Here is a 17,704-nt window from a genome sequence, read left to right as displayed (position 1 = left end):
AACCCAAGAGAAGAACTTGTTTTATTACATCAAAAACATTTTGGCTCCAAGAACATTTCCATTATTGACATTTATTGTAATGTTTTAAAACTAAAATTTCTTGACAAATGGAATAAATTCAACACTTTTCTTACCTTTCCTTTAAGTATCTTCCAAAGATGAGCAAGGAGAAAGAAGAGTAGGAAATAAAAAACATTATAAAAAAACAAAAAATCATGTATAACTTGATTATTTGCACTGCATTAATCACACAGTTTTTTCAGCCTATTACATTACCTGAATATCATCTATTCTTGTTGAGGCACAGTGGCGATTTCTGCTCTAAACTCAAGTCAAGAATAAATACACAGTTCACAAAAAAAAAAATTGTAAATCAACGATCAGAAGTCATAGATCATACAAATACAAAAGTCAAAGATCATTACAAATAAATCACTGAATAAATGTTAAGGACATTGTTGTTGTTGATCATTTATCTTCTCCTGGGCTTTTTTCTTCCATCTGATTCCATTTGATTCCTGTTTAAGCAGTACTTGATTGAAGTTCAGGTGCGGGTGATCAGTCCAGGGAGCGTGAGCAGGGAAGAGATGCAGCCAGAGGCCTGGAAGTCCGTTGCGAAGCCAGAGTGACACCTGACCAAGACGGATCCAGAGGGACGAGGGAACCCGGCAGAGCCTGAGGTATGACGAACCACAGTGGAACCAAAGGAGATGGGAATGGGTCAACAGGCAAAGATGGCATCATGGGCTCTAAGGCTCTAGGTGGAGCCAATAAATCCGAGCACCTAGGACGAGCTGAGGACCGGGAAGCCCAAGGTGGAGCCGGAGAGCCGGATGGAACCAGCAGAAGGGGATGAGCCAAGGAGCTAGACGTAACCAGTGAGAGCTTTTGCTGACATCTAGTGTCGGGATGAAGAAACTTGGGCCAGCCTATGTGGCTGGGATTAAGGAGCTTGAAGGCTGGACAGAAACACCGGGAGAGGAAGGATTTCGGACAGGACTGGGACATCAATCCAGCCGGATGGGGCCGAGAGAGGATGAAGAAGTTCGAGGGTGGAAACTATGGTGGCATGAAAGTCTATTAACAGCTCTTCACTTGCCCATTTCAAGGTCAACATGGCCGAATGGCACCGTCGTCTTCATCCACCTCACTGACGGTGTAGGGAAAGCCATGCAGCCACAGCACATAATCCACATAATGAGACACAGCAACAATAATCTCAGCCAGCCAAGAATTTGGGGGAAATTTTTGATACCCAGCCGACCTTCAAAGACCACATCGCTACAACGGCACAATCATGCAAATTTGCACGGTACAACATCAGGAAGATCCAGCCCTTCCTCACTGAACATGCGACCCAACTTCTTGTCATTTCTAGGCTGGACTATTGCATTGCCCTTTTGGCTGGACTTCCAACATGTGCATTTAAAATGATTCAGAATGCGGCTCTACTTGTCTTCAACGAACCCAAAAGAGCCCATGTCACACTAATGTTTATCTCTCTGCACTGGCGTCCGGTTGCACTAATACAAATAAATTATCATCAAAACTTTCTTTTTAAGGAATAATCAATTTTTCTTTAATGTTTTAATTTGAACAGTAAAGCTCATGTTGTTTGACAAAAAAAGTTTAATTTCATATGATTAAAATAAATTAAATTAAATGTCTTTTCATTGAATTTTTTTTAAATGTTGTATAAGTTTAATAATTGTATAGGTTTCATGATTTCAATTAATTAGACATGCTTTTTGATTACTAAATGTTACACCACGTAACAGTAACACGCTTGCTCCGCGACACTAGTGGCTTCAGGGGGGTCTGCAGATGGGAGACAGGGGTCCCCCCCTGTTTTCTCCCAAACTTCAGTTTGTTTTTTTTTTTTACAGAGGAAGGTTCTCCTGCAGTATTGCTGTATATTTTGCTCTATCCTTTTTCAAAATCAAATTTATATCACCAGGGCTTGAATATGAAAGAGCCATTAAAGAAAAAAAAGTATTGTAATTTGCTCTTATACTGTATTTCAGCCGTGTAAACATGGAGCTCCAGAGCAGAGGGATTGCATTTTTGCATACTATATAAAATCCTTATTCAATGCCTTTGGCCTTTAACTCATCTTTCACTCTCTTCAGGTAGTCAGGGTCTGGACAAGATAAACTGTGGACAGTGAGAAAGAAAAAAAAAGTTCAAATATACTGCTGTTTTCACATGACACCCAAATAAATATGTAATGTTTGATTACTGTTTTTTTCTGGACATGATAAAAAAAAAATTGAAAGCAGAGTTTACATGAGCTCATACCTTCCACCGTATCTACCGATCTTATGATGAATATTATTCCAGATGACAGTATTATCTGCACCTGTAGTTGGAGATCTCCCGACAGTAAAGATCAGTTTCTGTTTAAAAGCCCTCTGCAGCAGTGAGAGCACTTCTTTTCCTTCACGATTGTCTGGCAAGTACGCCTGACGAGTTGTCCCATAATAACGTTGTCCCGGGTTTGGATGCTTCTTCTAAAAATTATTTTAAAAAGATGTATTAATGTACCATAACATTAAACAAATCAATGTAAACATAGAAAATGATCTACAAGGAGGTCACAGATTTATTTTTATTGTGTGTTTGTTTTTCTGCAGTTTGTGCTTCTTCAACAGCAGGGGCGTCTAATCCTGTTCCCGGAGCGCCGCTGTCCTGCAGACTGTAACTCAAACCTGCTCTAACACACTTGCCTGGAACTTTCTCTAATCCTGAAGACCTTGATTAACTGGTCCAGGTGTGTTTAATTGTAGGGTTGGAGTTAAACTCTGCAGAACAGTGGCCCTTCAGGAACAGAACAGCCGATAAGCCCATGTGCCCAGGAGTGGATTATTAGGAGCGCACAGTCTGTAGACCTTTAGCAAAGTGCTTTGATTTAGATTTTTGATCACAGTTCAGTTTTACATGTTCTTACCGTTTGAACACCACTGGGTATGTTATAGTAGATTTCAATAGTGCCACAATCTGGATGTCCAGGGAGACTCGATCTGCTGTTTGTTACTACACGCATTGTTCCATCCGGTTGGTTCCCCTCCAATATCCCAAAGACTTCCTTACACACAGGACAGATGGGTCCCAGACTCTCCACTGACATGCGAATACAACCCTGACAGAATTCATGCCCACATTTCAGTTTTCTCTTGTTGGTGAAGCTGTCCATACAAATGAGACATGTCTCCTCTTCAGCATAAGTGTATTTAGTGTGATGTCTAGAACTGTCTTTTAATTCTTCATTGAATCTAGTGTCTGTTTCACTATGTCCTCTAAGATTCAATCCCTCATCCCGTACTGATCCTCCCACTGCTCCTTGTCCATAATCAGGCGTCTGATTCCACTGGATTCTTCTTGCATGAGGAACGTCCTCGGAGTAACCGATCGATTTCTTCTGCTTGTCATCAAACACTCTTTTCTGAAGCATCTTCTCAATTTCAGCAATGGCAGGACCGAGATGTTCTGGCAGTCCAACGAGCCTCCAGCGACTGAACACATCTTCTGCAACAACACAATGATGCTCCTGCTGAAGTTTCTCTACTGCTGATGCCACAAGAGTTGCGTCTGTAGGGTTTTTGAGTTCACAGGTGACAGCGGCTGATGCAAGTTTCTGGTAGAGTTGAGTTAAAGCTCTGATGGCGTGACTTTCAAGATTAATATGTTGAACTCGTTTGGATCGAGCTTGAACCTTAATGGTTAAAATTCTCTGCTGTTTTTCTTCTTTAAATGACACTCCGTACTTTGTTTCAAGCTGAGATAATTGCTCCTTATAGGAAAGTTTCATCAGATCCCAATGAACCTTGTCCATCTCAAGATGAGTTGGAAGGTCCTTTGTGTCCATGTCCAATGAAGACCTGCTTTGTGGAGAGAAGTTCTTGTATTTATTCATTTGACTTGATTTGTTATTGAATTGGCTTTCCATTCTTGTTCCTTCAACCTCTCTTTTAATCCTGTCTGTAAGATTCTTCGGTCCAAAGAACAGGCAGTTACTGGCAGACTTGGTGAACATCATCTTTGCCTCCTCTGACTGGATGTGATGAAGGGCCTGCTTCACAATATCTGAATCCATGTGATTATGATTAATGGCAACATCACTAAAACTACCAACACATTTCTGAACAAGGTTTTCAAACTCATCAGTGGTTTTAGACACAGAATCAGGGCTTGATCTCTGGATATGTTTGATTGAGACTGACACTTCGGCACAAATAGAGACTCCATGCTGTTTCTCAAATTGTTCTAACTCCTTTCTGTAAGCGTGATGCATGTACCAGAACTGATAGAGGGGGACAGTCAGTCCAGCTGGTGTCTCAGGGGTCATTATCGCAGACACGTCCTCAACATTATCTGTGTATTCTGATGCTGCAGTCACAGGCATAGAACCGATCACCTAAAAACATATGATGGGATTTGATTAAAGGACTTAAGTAAAATGGAAATATTTTAATTATTATAACACCAAATTATAGTGTAATTCAATTATAATCATAGATTAGTAATAGTGTTATTCTTACTACAATACTAAGAGTCTGAACAGAAATAGTTTAGTTGCTAGTTACTAACTATTTAGTGTGTATTGTAGTTTTTTTGTTTTTTTGTTTGCTATATGCATATGGCTTTTTTCACTCAGCAATGAAAACTAAAAAAAAAAAAAAAAAAAAACACATGAAAAATTATGAAATGATTGTACACAAAGTAAATATGATACCTTTGTTGAAGGCGCTCCGTTGTCCTTTAGCATGGACTTTTGTGGAACAGTCACAAAATCTGCTTTATCCAGACCAATCCATGCAGTCACTTCCTTAAATGTACCATCCTTATAATCTTTAAAGCTCAAAGATATATGTGTGAGCCTTTTTAACACTTCTACAGCTGCACAAAATAAAAATAAGAGTAAATTTAATTTAGAGTCTTAAAAAATAAGAAATAACACTAATAATTTGACAAAGTAATTTAGATGCATAAAATGCTGTTATGCGGTTTAAACCCATGTGGAGTTTATTTCAAATGTAAAAGTCCTCTAAATTAAATCAATCAGTTGATGATCAGTAGCAAGTGATTTCACTGGAATGGATACAGCAGAAAACTCTAACAGATCTGTGTGTGAGAGAGGGAACAGTATTGCTGATGCTTTCAATCACTGATGACAAGTACAACAACCACTTAAAAATAATAAAAATAAGTATTCAAGTGGCAGATTGAGCTATAGGAGATGTGTGTTTGATACAGATTGAGCATCTTATGAATTTGGTTAATTAAGACCGTTGACAGATGATCCCCATGTTTACTGTTTGTATTTTAGTTAATTCAGAAACTAGCATACTCAAGATGTATGTTGAAATGTTATTTAAGTGAATTATCATATCACCTGTTGATGGTGTTATCTGCACCTCTGCACAGGACGGATCATCCATGAGTTTAAGGCTGACGACATCAGGTTTTCCTTCTGTTTTGAGCAACCTGCTCTGAAGAGCTTTCTCTAATGTTGCTCTCCATCTCTCTGGAAATGGTTCTCTCCAGTCCACTTTGATCATACATTTAGCAACATCCAGTGGTGCTGAAGGTTGTGGCCATTCATAACCAGCTGTATAAATGTCCTGTTGGTGGGAAAATAGTTATGAATGCAGATTCTGAATTTCTATGTGAGAAAATACCCAACTTAGTGCCAACCTGAGTAATGTTTACGTAAAGTTATTTTAGGTGGAAGGGTAGCAAGTGCAGACCATAAACTACACCACAACTACACAATTGATACATTATGCTTTGGCATTTAATCATACATAAATAAATATAGAGATTCTGGTTGGATAATGCCCCTCAGAAAATCGAAGGCTCAAGTTTTACACTTTAGTCAATACCTTTTCTGGCAGTGAGTCTGAATTGTGTGTTTGATCCATTGAGAAGTTTAGATGCATCATGTCATTCAAAGTTGTTCCAGAGTCTTGACCTTCAGCTCCTGCCGTATATAAGTCCTAACATTCAGAAAAAAACACCATCTTAAAACACCTTTTAAAAAATAATTTCAGTAACAAATTTAAAAACTAAATCCTATTTATATATTTGTCAAGGTTCTGCTGCATAAACACGAACAAAGAGAAAGATAACGGTTTCAAACAGTATTTAATAATATCCACAGATTAAATCCACATGAAGAACAGCAAGCAAACACAACCATACATGAATGAGACCGGACAGTGAAGGTGAAGTGAAAACACAGGACCTAAATAAACAGACAATCGAGATGATTAATAACAGTGATGATAAATCAAATTAGAAACCATGACGAAAAAATTTGTGGCGGGAAATGGTGCAACTGAGTCCAAACATGGTGATATTGTGACATTACACTCCCTCCCGGTAAGGTGTGACCTCACGTCGGCAGATGAATGGAGGAGGCTCTGGTGGAGGATGAGACATAGTGGTGGAGGGCCGGAGAACAGTGAACGGCCTGCAAGTCCGTGTTGAAATGATGGCGATGTCTGAGCCAGGTGGAGCCGATCATAGATATCATATATAAAGGCTAGATGTCTCGTGCGCACTGCTGGCCAATGGAGGTCGACGTCCACACGTGGCGGCCATCTTGCCACAGTGTACTCGCTCACTACTTCAATGGTGCATGTACTTTTAAATAACCATAACTTGCTCATTTTTCTACCGATTTTCAAACGGTTTGGTTTGTTATAAACGTCAGAGATGTAGTTATGACACTGCATACATACACTGCATACATATGAAAAATTATAACATACATGTTCAAGCATTCGGAATTATAGCCACGTTAATAACGTTTGTAAGAAACCAAACCGTTTGTAAATCCGTCAAGATTTCAGCGAGATAAGAGGATTTGTGTGCGTGCTGATCATTCACCTTAATGCACAGAGCACTGTGACAAGATGGCCGAACGATGATGCCGGAAGTGACTGCGCCATAAGACATCTAGCGTTTATATATGATATCTATGGAGCCGATGGTCCGAGGGAGTTCCAGCTCCACCCCAAAATATGTTGGTGGGAGGTGCGAGAGGGAGGCTGGGCGGGTCCAGTGAGTCCAAAATAGAACAGAGAATCGGGAGGGATTAAACGGGGAAGGGGATCTTCCTCTCCAAAATCAAAATAATAGTTCCTAGTGGTTGCCAGAAAGTCACTCTCAGTGGCGGGAGTGTGGGCGGGGCACCATTCTCCATCCTTGAACTCCTCATCGAACTCCCTCGATGTCGGATGATGATGGTCAGACTCGTGGCAGTGTTTCGCTCAGTCACTGAGTTCCTTTCATCACTGGCTCCTGCTTCGTGGTAGAGGTTGGGTCTCTGTCTGCGGTGGGCTCATGCTGCCGTTCCTCGCCATCCAGAGATTCCTGGCTGGGCACTGGATTGGGACTGATGTCGTCGTTGGGGTACTACGGTGAAAGGTGATCCTCATCCACAAAGGTGATGCTTGCACCCACTCCACATTTGTGGCAAAGCTCCCTCAAAATCCCTCCCCGAACAACTGTGCCTTTGTCCATGCATTGAGTCCAACATGGAAGAATGAACACAGGCAGATGTCCGGGAAGTGTGAAAGATTGGCAAGGTCGATGAATTCTGTGATGTGCCTCGAGGGAGCGACTTCCCTGCTCAAGGCACAATAACAGGAACAAGGGAGAGTCTATGGTGACGAAAATAAAATAAACACAAAAAACACTGACACAAAACAAAAACACTCCGCAATCTTTATCCCTTTATGGTCCAGTCTTCTGTCATCGTTCTGCTGCATGAACATGCAGGAAGATGAAGATAAAGGTTTCAAACCTTGTTAATAATTGAACAAGAAGACTGGACAAAGGTGAACTGAAAACACAGGACTTAAATACACAGACAAACGAGGTGATTAACGATAACACAGCTGACAGTGATGACAAAATCAAATTAGAAACTACGATGACAAACTAGTGGCAGGAAATGGTGCAACTGAGACCAAACAGGGTGATATTGTGACATTATTTCAACTCAACATGTCTGGATAAGATGTTTTTGTTAAATTCACCCTGCTAAAATGATACTGCGGGGAACCAAGAACAAATGTATGTTTATCTGGAGTATTTTACCATCTATAAAGGAGTTTCTGCTACCTGAGAACTGTGAGGAACAACAATCATAAAGTTCATTACCAAGCAGGTGTATTTTAATAAACTCTAAGAGCCATAGTAAATTGTTTCTAATTGATTGATTTTAATGAGTATACCAAAAAATTGTAGATGAGTCACTGACACAAATTATTAGGGTAGATGTACGAATATAATGGGAGTATTTATAGGGGATAAAGGGAAGGCAGGGGTTGCCAGAGGACCAGGGCAGAGCCGGTGGGAAGGTGGAGCCCGATGGAGACAAAGAGGTGGAGGGGGGAACCGCAGCTGAAGGCCCAGAGGTCCGTGCCGCAGGCAGAGCAACATCTGACTAAGGCGGAGCTGGAGGGACAAGGGGACCCGGTGCAGCCGTAAGGACGACGGCCCCAGGTGGAGCCGAGGGAGGGAGGAGCCAAGGCGGAGCCGACTGGTCAACGAGCCGAGGTGGAGTGATGGGCTTGGCAGCTGGAGCTGGAGCTGGAGTCAGGGGATCCCCTTGCCAAGGCGGCGCTGAAGACCAGAAGACCTGAGGCAGATCCATGCAGTAGAGCGGAGTCAACAGAAGGGGAGCAGAGGGACTGAAGGGAACCAGGGGAGGTGGGGCCGAAGGACTGGCTGTTATTGGAAGAAGAGATAGAAGAAGGAGGCTGGGTGAGATCATTGGAGATGTAGGAGACTTGGAGCTGAGCGGGACCAGAGGAGACGCAGAATACTTGGAGACTCAGAGGAATATCCTTTTCCATTTACTCATAGGGTTTCCCAGAGTCCATATGCAGCTCATCCTCAGTGGCGGGAGTGTGAGCGGGGCTACATTCCATGCCCTTGCACTCCACGAGGATACGCACTGGGATGGACGATGTTGCCGGCTCGCGCACCTGGTCAGACTTTCTGTCTGGCTCCAGGGTGAGGACTGGCTCAGGCATTGTCTCTGGCGCTGGCATTGCAGCAAGCTTGACCCCCGTGTCTGAGGTGGATCCTGCCGTTTTGTTACTGAAGGGCTCGGGAGGCGGGTGGCTGGGCTCTAGGTCTGGAGTGGGTCTGGTGATGTCCTCCTCAGCGGGGCAGATGGTAAACGCCTATCCGTTGTTCATCAGCACCCGCTTACAAACGCGGAGACGTTCACGGGCAGGCATGCCTTGATATTGCTCCAGACTGTGGGTGAGGCACGCCAGATATAAAAAGTCCCTTGCGTGGTCCTCAAGGGAGCGATCTTAAACGCAGGCAAATCCATAATTGGACTATATTACACAGTATTGGTTAAGAAGGCACAGCAGAGATTTTACTTCCTGAGGATTCTTAGGAAGAACCACCTGAGCCAAAAAGTGCTTATGTCCTTCTACCGCTGCTCCATAGAGAGCATACTGACTTATTGTATCTGTGTGTGGTTCGCAAGCTGCACAGAGACAGAGAGGAAAGCGCTCCAGAGGGTCGTCACCACCGCCCAGAAGATTATTGGCGGCCTTCTCCCCTCCCTAAAGGATCTTTATAGTTCACGCTGCCTCAAGAAAGCACAGAACATACTAAAGGATCCATCTCACCACGGACATTCCCTGTTTGAACTGCTGCCCTCGGGGAGACGTTACAGGACAATGAATGAATAGATTAAAAAACTGTTTTTATCCAAAAGCGATAACAGCACTAAACACAATTTGAAATGCAGAATTAGGAGATGTATCGTGTATTGATCTGTTGTGTATGGGAGATATGTGTTTTAATTTTCTCTTGAAATTTTTTTTTTATTTGTATATTATATTTGTACTTTGTTTAATGTTGCACTGATTAGATTGCATCCAATTTCGTTGTACAGTACATGTATGAGGACAATAAAGATTCTATTCTATTCTATTCAATTCTATTCTATTCTATTCAGCGACTGATGACATTTCACAAGTCCACAAGAACAGACAAGAACGCATATTGAGAAACGGCCAGGGAGGTTGCCGCTTGGTACAGTGTAACTGATGTATAGATTAATATCTTTCCCTCATGTTCTTTTTCTCTATCTTTTTTAATTTATTTATTTTTTATTTTAGTTTTCAGGTCATTGTTCTTTTCTCATTTGTATTCTGATGACATTGAACATATTGTTAATACATTTTGTATATTGTATACAAGTTGTATGTCATAAAAATGTAATCTCTGTATGTTTTGCAACAACAACAACAACAACAACAAAAAAAGTTAAAAGAAATAAAATAAAGTAGAATTTTGAGCTGTAAGCACATCCATAGACAGTAAAAGAAATGGACACAGCGACCCCATTGGATTCAACGGAGAAAAGTGAAGTCAATTAGAAGCACTCTCTTCCTGATGGCTGAGCGTACTGCGCAGACTCAAACTGAGCTTGACGACGTAGATGTGACGTGAGCAACCCGTCTGTCTTCTAGTAATAATGGACAAATGGAGTCTTTAAACGCCTCAGATGTAAAGAAATTCACAGTGAAAGTGATGCCAAAATGAATGGGAGTCAATGGAATGCTAACAGCAGGTGATGGTCTGCTAATCAATGGCGGCCCCCGGGGAAGCTTCAGCTTTTCTGAAAGATTACCCCCTTGAGCACATCCCAGCCGGGTTCGTCACTTATTTGGTTCCCCTGGAAACATTTCTGTTGTGGTCTGTGCTATTTGCAGCGCGTTTCTGTACTTGGATTGTTTTGTGAACTTTTGCAGTGTGTTTCTGTATTTGGTTGTGTTGTGAGTATTTGGAGCACACGTGTGTTGTGAAACTGATGAAGATGTTTTCTTAAAGGAACACACCACCGTTTTTTCATATTAAACTATGTTATTCCCTTAACTAAGACGAGTTGATTCATTAGGATCCAAACAGAGATGAAGTTAGAAGCGACCAAACACCTCCACGTTTTCCCTATTTAAATACAGTTACACGACCAAGTATGGTGACACAAAATAAAACGTGGCGCTTTTCTAAGCGGGTAAAAAGGATAACTATAATGTATGGCGGAATAGCACCGGGAGCACTTCGACTCGGCGCAGTAACATTATCACTCCTGAAAAATCCTCTCCCTCTCACTTCTGTCATTAGAACCAATGTGACTTTTTACTGCGCCGAGTCGAAGTGCTCCTGGTGCTATTCCGCCATACTTGGTCGTGTAACTGTATTTAAATAGGGAAAGCGTGGAGGTGTTTGGTCGCTTCTAACTTCATCTCTGTTTGGATCCTAATGAATCAACTCGTCTTAGTTAAGGGGCTAAGCTAAGTGCTATCAAAGTGTCGCCGCGCGCCAGAGCGATTGAGTGCACGCACTGACACGAGAGACGTATGTATCGTCTTAGTTAAGGGAATAACATAGTTTAATATGAAAAAACTAAAAGGAGTGTTCGATTTGTGGGTGTTTTTTTTTCTATTTGCATGTTTTTTTTTTCTATTTTCATGTGTTTCTTTCTATTTGCATGTGTTTCTTTCTATTTTCATGTGTTTCTTTCTATTTGCATGTGCTTTCTTCAGTTGCAGCGCGTTGAGCTCTCTCGGCCACCCTAGTTTAGGCTATAACATTGTGAATTGATAAAGGCTGTGTGTGTGTTTTGAAAATGTAAAAATGCAGAATGTTTTGTGTGATGGGTACACACACACACACACACACACACAAAAAAATGCTGGGTTGTTTCAACCCAATTTTGGGTAAAAAATTTACAAACACAACTGTTGGGTTAAGTTTTTAAATACATTTTTTAACTCAACAGTTGGATTTGTCCATGTTTGACCCAAATTTGGGTTTAAACAACCCAGCATTTTTTAAAGTGTAGGTTTAGGGGTGTTAAGGTGATGATACACAGGGCAACTTTTTGAGCAATGTTGCTGGGCAATGTTGCTGTCAACGGGCAACCAGATGAGACACAGGGCCCACGACCAATCTAAATTATCCAGATATAAATGTTTTGCCCATCTTCAATGGGAAAGTGTCCAAGCAACAATCACTCAGCAAGATTGCCCAGCAACATTGCTCAAAAAGTTGCCCTGTGTATCATCACCTTTAGTGTAAGGGGAGAGAATACACAGTTTGTACAGTGTAAAAATCATTATGTCTATGGAAAGTCCCCATAAAACATGAAAATGTGTGTAATGTACAATGTCAATGTGTGTAATTAATAAATAAATACTAAAATGACTCACATATTCGTAAATCTCCATTGGTTCAACTGTCTGTTCCAGGGACATATCAGTGCGAGTGAATCTCCAATCAGCAACTTTAGCCTTGAGTAAATCATTATAAAGGTAAGTAAATAAAAAAGGAAAAGGGTTTTATTTATTTTACAAACAACAAACGGAAAATAAATTGTAAAAAAGTTTCAAAGACTATAGCTGGCTGATATTTCTAAAATGTAAGACAATGTAGGAAGTATTGAAACTTAGTTAACGCCAAACAGAAACTTAGATTATCATGAACTTCAAACACATGCGCTATAATTAACACTAAAATGTCAACGTTAAATCGTAACTCGCATTTTTGTCAATAACAGCACATTTAGTTTCATTTTCGTTTCGTATAGTGTCTACAGAGCTGTGAAAAAAAAACACGTTCAAACATTTCATGTAAACTCGTCTTCACACACACGTAGTTTTATATTCACTGACAGCCTGGCTGTCGATGATCAAAGTGACGGTCAATATTGTTGTTATTATTATCAGCGCAGCTCGAGAATATTAGTTCTGGATCATATGTAGGTCACTATCGGCAAAAATACTGACACAATCATTAAAAAATAAGAACAAAATGGCAATTTAATCTGAACTTACCGAAAACCGAGAGCTGTGTGAAACTGAGCTGTGAATCTTCAACCTGCATCAACTGGTGGTTGAGCGAAAACGAAAGCAAATGACAAGTTCGGAAAAACGATCCAGTATTTGTTTTTGTTTTAACAGCTAATAATTCATATCAGAATCATTCAATTAAGCCACAGTATTTAGGGATATTAGTTCACCCAAAAAAGTTGACATCATTTAGCCTACCCACTCTCATGTGCTTCATTCAATCTTCAAAACAGAAACTAATATTTTTTTTAAATAATGAAACCTAAGAGAATTCTGTCCGACCATTGACAATCCATAACCATAACTTAATATCCAAACAGATCATAAAGGGATCGTAAAACTTTGTAAGACACTTTTGTTTGTCATGAAATGTAAAACCTTTGCGAGAGAACCCAAAGCATTGAAATATTCTGTATAATGTTTCTCCCATGGAGAAAGATGTCAAGCCAGCCGCCACCTCGAGATGAGCCCTCAAACTAGCCGCCCCTATATTTTGTGGTGCGCGTATACACTGGCTATTACGGTAAGACCGGCAGAACTAAAAACAGGTCATATTCCAGCGAAGGCGATTTCACGTTCATTTATTCTGTCTGTCTGCCTGTCTGTCTGTCTGTCTGTCTGTCTGTCTGTCTGTCAGAAAGAAAGAAAGAAAGAAAGAAAGAAAGAAAGAAAGAAAGAAAGAAAGAAAGAAAGAAAGAAAGAAAGAAAGAAAGAAAGAAAGAAAGAAAGAAAGATTTTAGCACACCTCACAACCTGTCACTGCATGATATGCTGAATTCCAAAATAAGAGCCCCCCAAAACTCAAATATTAGCTGTTTTGTCCATACATTCAGAAAATCATAAAAATAAAAGTCCTAGCTTCCACAGACCAATTTCACCTCAGATGGAGAGGACATCTTCTCACGGTGTCAACTACAATGTTTCAGGACATTCTGATGTTGTTTTCCAAAGTAAGAGCCTCCCAAAACTCATATATTAGCTGTTAATGCAGCCTCAGAGGGAAATAGATGGTTATAACAATAATTCACAATTCAAAGAAAGAATTCACACTAGTTAAAATGTCTTCTGACGGTCAACACTCACAGCCAGGTTGTATATTATTACATTAAAGCTACCACAAAATGTAGGGTTGCCAGAGTAGTATCAGCTAAGACAGACAGAATACGGCCTGTGAAGCCATGGTGGCCATTTTATTGCTAAAAATACTTTTTCACCAGAGTGTCGTTATTTAACAGCATCTTTTTATTTAAATTATGCTATTGTTTTTTTTGTTTTTTTTTTGGTAAAATAATATTGCTAATTACATTCTGTCCATTTAAAGATGTTCACATATTCACTATAAAAAGTGTTAAGAGTTTTAAATAATTTGTAAATAACAATTAAATAAAAAAATGTAAATGTGAAATTCAATAACAGAATGTCTTATACTTTTGTAAGTGACACTGTGAGATGGTGTCCTCTCCATCTGAGGTGAAATTGATCTGTAGACAAAACAGCTAATATATGAGTTTTGGGAGGCTCTTACTTTGGAAGACAACATCAGAATGTCCTGAAACATTGTAGCTGACACCGTGAGAAGATGTCCTCTCCATCTGAGGTGAAATTGATCTGTTGAAGCTAGGACTTTTATTCTTATGATTTTCTGTATGTGTAGACAAAACAGCTAATGTATGAGTTTGGGGGGGGGGGCTCTTATTTTGAAATTCAGCATATCATGCAGTGACAGGTTGTGAGGTGTGCTAAAATCTTTCTTTATTTCTTTCTTTCTGACAGACAGAATAAATGAATGTGAAATCGCCTTCGCTGGAATATTACCTGTTTTTAGTTCTGACGGTCTTACCGTAATAGCCAGTGTATACGCGCACCAAAAATATAGGGGCGGCTAGTTTGACCGCTAATTTCGAGGTGGCGGCTGGCTTGACCGCAGTGAAAAACTCTTTCGGTATAAAAGATGAATTACCTGATCCTGGAGAGCAAAACATTAGATTTCCAAGATGATTCTGATCCAGATTAAACTTTTTGAACAACTGGGCACAGAAGACTTAAAATCCAATTAGTTACGAAAATATAATTTCTTTTGAAAAGGCATATTTTTATCTAAATTATTGCACCCATTATTTATGTTGTGCTCCGTCTCTTCGACACAAATCTTGGGCTGGTCAGAAAATCCTCAGCAGATTTAGAGATTTCTAAATTAAGTCTCGTGATTTAAAAGTCCCCCTGTGGTGAAAATCCAGCTTTTAATGTTGTTTATATGTCTATGTGGTGTGTTTAATATGCTTTAAGACAAACCATGTGTAAATTCATAAGTCGACACCATTGCTGAGTATTTCCTCCTTAAAACTGCAGTGAACCAAAGACAGTCTCAAAAACACGCTTTGAAATCGCTGGTGTTTCTGACGTCACAAACTACCTTGTAACCAATCAGATCAACGTGTGATCGTCAACCAGTGGATCTCTGAGCTGAGTGAGTGAGTGGAGGCGGGGCTCATTTGCATATTCATAGAACTGCGTATACTAAATGAGGCAAGGGTGTCGAATTACATTCAAGATATTGTAAGGCATGAAGAATTTTTTAAGGAAAAACTTTTAAATATGTAATTGTGGTGATAAAAGATTTTAAGGGATAAAATGACGACTTTTTAACGTGAGATTAAATCAGGTAGCATGAGAGTGTCTAACGCCAAACACTCTAGAACAGATTTTTTGGTTTTCGTTTTAAGTCACCTGTTTGACAGAGATGTATTTTTCTTTTAATTGTACTAAAAATTCCGCATAGTTTTCATTATGAGAAAGAGTCTTTGATAGACAGACTGGACTCATGTGTTTATCAGCTGCTTACATAAACTTTATTTTTTAGGACACAATAGTGATCCAAAACCTCTCCAGCTCATGAGCGCCACCTACTGGTCAGAGCAGACTCAACAGAAGTATTGGAGACAGCAGGAACATGCATGTGACGTACATCCGAGTGAAAATGTAGGGAGGGAATCAAACACAAGACTGATCTTCTGACAGTAACTTGAGGTTATCTTACCGACAGCAATAACAGACAAATACAGACCTGTGAATGTAGGTCTCACAGCAGAGCCAGAGATGTTTGTTCAGCAGTCACTGTTATCTCCTCCAGTCTGTGGAAATCATTCATTGTCTGTATTTCAATTCAGTCAAAATCAAAAATAAATGTAACATGCCCAATTATAGTCACAATGGAATCAAAATTCAGTTTTTTTTTTTTTTTTGAATATTGCCATGTTTATTATAAATTATTTATCGGTGCTCATCATCATTACCGCTTTAAATTCATGTTCCTCATAATCTTGAATCAGAATAATTTCATCCCAGCAGCATCTCTTTTCTTTGATGACGAGGGCGGGGCAACCTGTCACTCACATGAGATCCACCAATCAATTCCCCACAGACAAACTCAAGCCCCGCCCACATTAGTTCTTGTTCCAGAAGCCGTTTCACTCAGATATACATTACAATAGGTAAAAAGGCCATCTATTTCATGTTGACTAAAAACAGCGAGGTGTGCGCTGTGAAAAGAGCAGATCTGACCGTTCAGTAACTACATTTATAGAGAAAAACGCATCCTCCCCAAACCCACTTAAACAATAAATACATTATAAAACATTGCCTATATGTAAAAACCACTGCAATGTCGAACAGGCTCAATTATATACATCTGAATTAACACTATACAGTCTCTTTTCCTCAGCATTTTAATGTCCTGAATGTATTCTGTGTTCCACTAATTCTGTATCTTGCTTACAGCAGCAAATGCATTTAAAACATCAGTGTTATACAGCAGATGAAACTGCACATCATCTCTGAGTTTGGCCTTCGAGGAACACATGCGTGTGAGCGTGTTGTGTAACATTTCCAATGTCTCTTGAAGAACTGGGGCCGTATTCACAAAGCATTTTATCTTACCACTAGGAGTACTCCTAAATCGCACTAAAAGATTTTAGCTAGGAGTTTTCTCTTAAAAGTTATTCACAACGCCTTTCAGACCTACTCTTAATAAAGAAAAATGACAACTCCTAAACTAAGAGTGAGTCTTCGTTGCTATGGATGACGTCATTACTCATGCACGAGCTTGACTGAAGTGACCACCTTGATTGGCTGATGATTGTAATGCGGGAATGATTCCAAACACCTCCCCTACGATGATGAGTGACAGGTGACAGGTCTGAGAATGCGTGCGCTACATAAGTATTGCGAAGGACGGAAGATGATGAATAACTGAATAAAGAGTAAGGAAAAACAAATAGCCTAGTAGCCTAATGAAACATATGGATTGATGCAATATCTTTGCAACATTATTGAATTAATCTGTCACTATATGCCTCTCTCTGCCTACGTTTGCAAAGAGAAGAACATTTTAATTTGATTCACAATGAAACGTTACAATTAGTTTACATGCAATGAGTAACCTAGTTTTGCTTGTTGTTGGTGGCGTTATTGCATTATGCCTACAATGCAAAATTGTTCCCTCGCGATTGGAAGCTCCTGTAGCTGCCGCGTACGCATTTCAAAACATCGCAACGTGAAATGCCACAAAAAGCGGTTTGTGAATCTTAGTGAGTTAGGAGTCTTCTCGACTTCTTTTAAGCTGTCCCAGGCTTAGGTGCTACTTTTAGGGCTAAAATGCTTCGTGAATTACTCTTAGTCAAAATAATTAGGAGTCCTAAAGTTACGAGTGACACGCCCATTGTTTTTAGCCTTAAAATTCTTTGTGAATACGGCCCCAGGAGGTTTTCTTAGGAGAATGGCACAACGTCTATACGATGTATACTACTGTATGT

The 17,704-nt window shown here is 40.1% G+C and overlaps 1 protein-coding gene across 4 annotated transcripts; it reads right to left on the bottom strand.

Annotated features, from left to right (window-relative positions):
* Positions 1-3: 3 nt before the first annotated feature.
* LOC311281455 (uncharacterized protein) lies at positions 4-13,395 on the bottom strand. 4 transcript variants are annotated; one of them, XM_084394396.1, is made up of 9 exons: positions 13,064-13,367; positions 12,879-12,930; positions 12,255-12,335; positions 5,883-5,996; positions 5,393-5,621; positions 4,733-4,896; positions 2,948-4,414; positions 2,299-2,510; positions 4-2,154 (listed from the first exon to the last, which is right to left on the bottom strand). In XM_084394396.1, exons 3-9 carry the CDS (start codon positions 12,297-12,299, stop codon positions 2,085-2,087), a joined length of 2,301 nt encoding a protein of 766 aa, XP_084250522.1. In that variant the 5' UTR covers positions 12,300-12,335; positions 12,879-12,930; positions 13,064-13,367; the 3' UTR covers positions 4-2,084. The 4 variants fall into 4 exon arrangements, with proteins under 4 accessions (XP_084250522.1, XP_084250523.1, XP_084250524.1 ...); XM_084394397.1 differs by having other exon boundaries at positions 13,092-13,367; XM_084394398.1 differs by having other exon boundaries at positions 13,272-13,289.
* Positions 13,396-17,704: the final 4,309 nt, after the last annotated feature.

The sequence above is a fragment of the Rutilus rutilus genome (assembly GCF_951802725.1).
Source record: "Rutilus rutilus genome assembly, chromosome: 22".
Classification (NCBI taxonomy): Eukaryota; Metazoa; Chordata; class Actinopteri; order Cypriniformes; family Leuciscidae; genus Rutilus; species Rutilus rutilus.
The sequence above is the reverse complement of the archived record's forward strand: the minus strand, read 5'-3'. Positions and strand labels throughout refer to the sequence as shown.

Excerpts from the sequence above, each read along its gene's own strand:
- LOC311281455 (XM_084394395.1), bottom strand. The coding sequence starts at position 12,299 with ATGTCCCTGGAACAGACAGTTGAACCAATGGAGATTTACGAATAT. Across the intron at positions 5,997-12,254 it reads CAATGGAGATTTACGAATAT|GACTTATATACGGCAGGAGC; the intron begins GTGAGTCATTTT and ends TCTGAATGTTAG. Across the intron at positions 4,415-4,732 it reads ACGGAGCGCCTTCAACAAAG|GTGATCGGTTCTATGCCTGT; the intron begins GTATCATATTTA and ends ATATGTTTTTAG.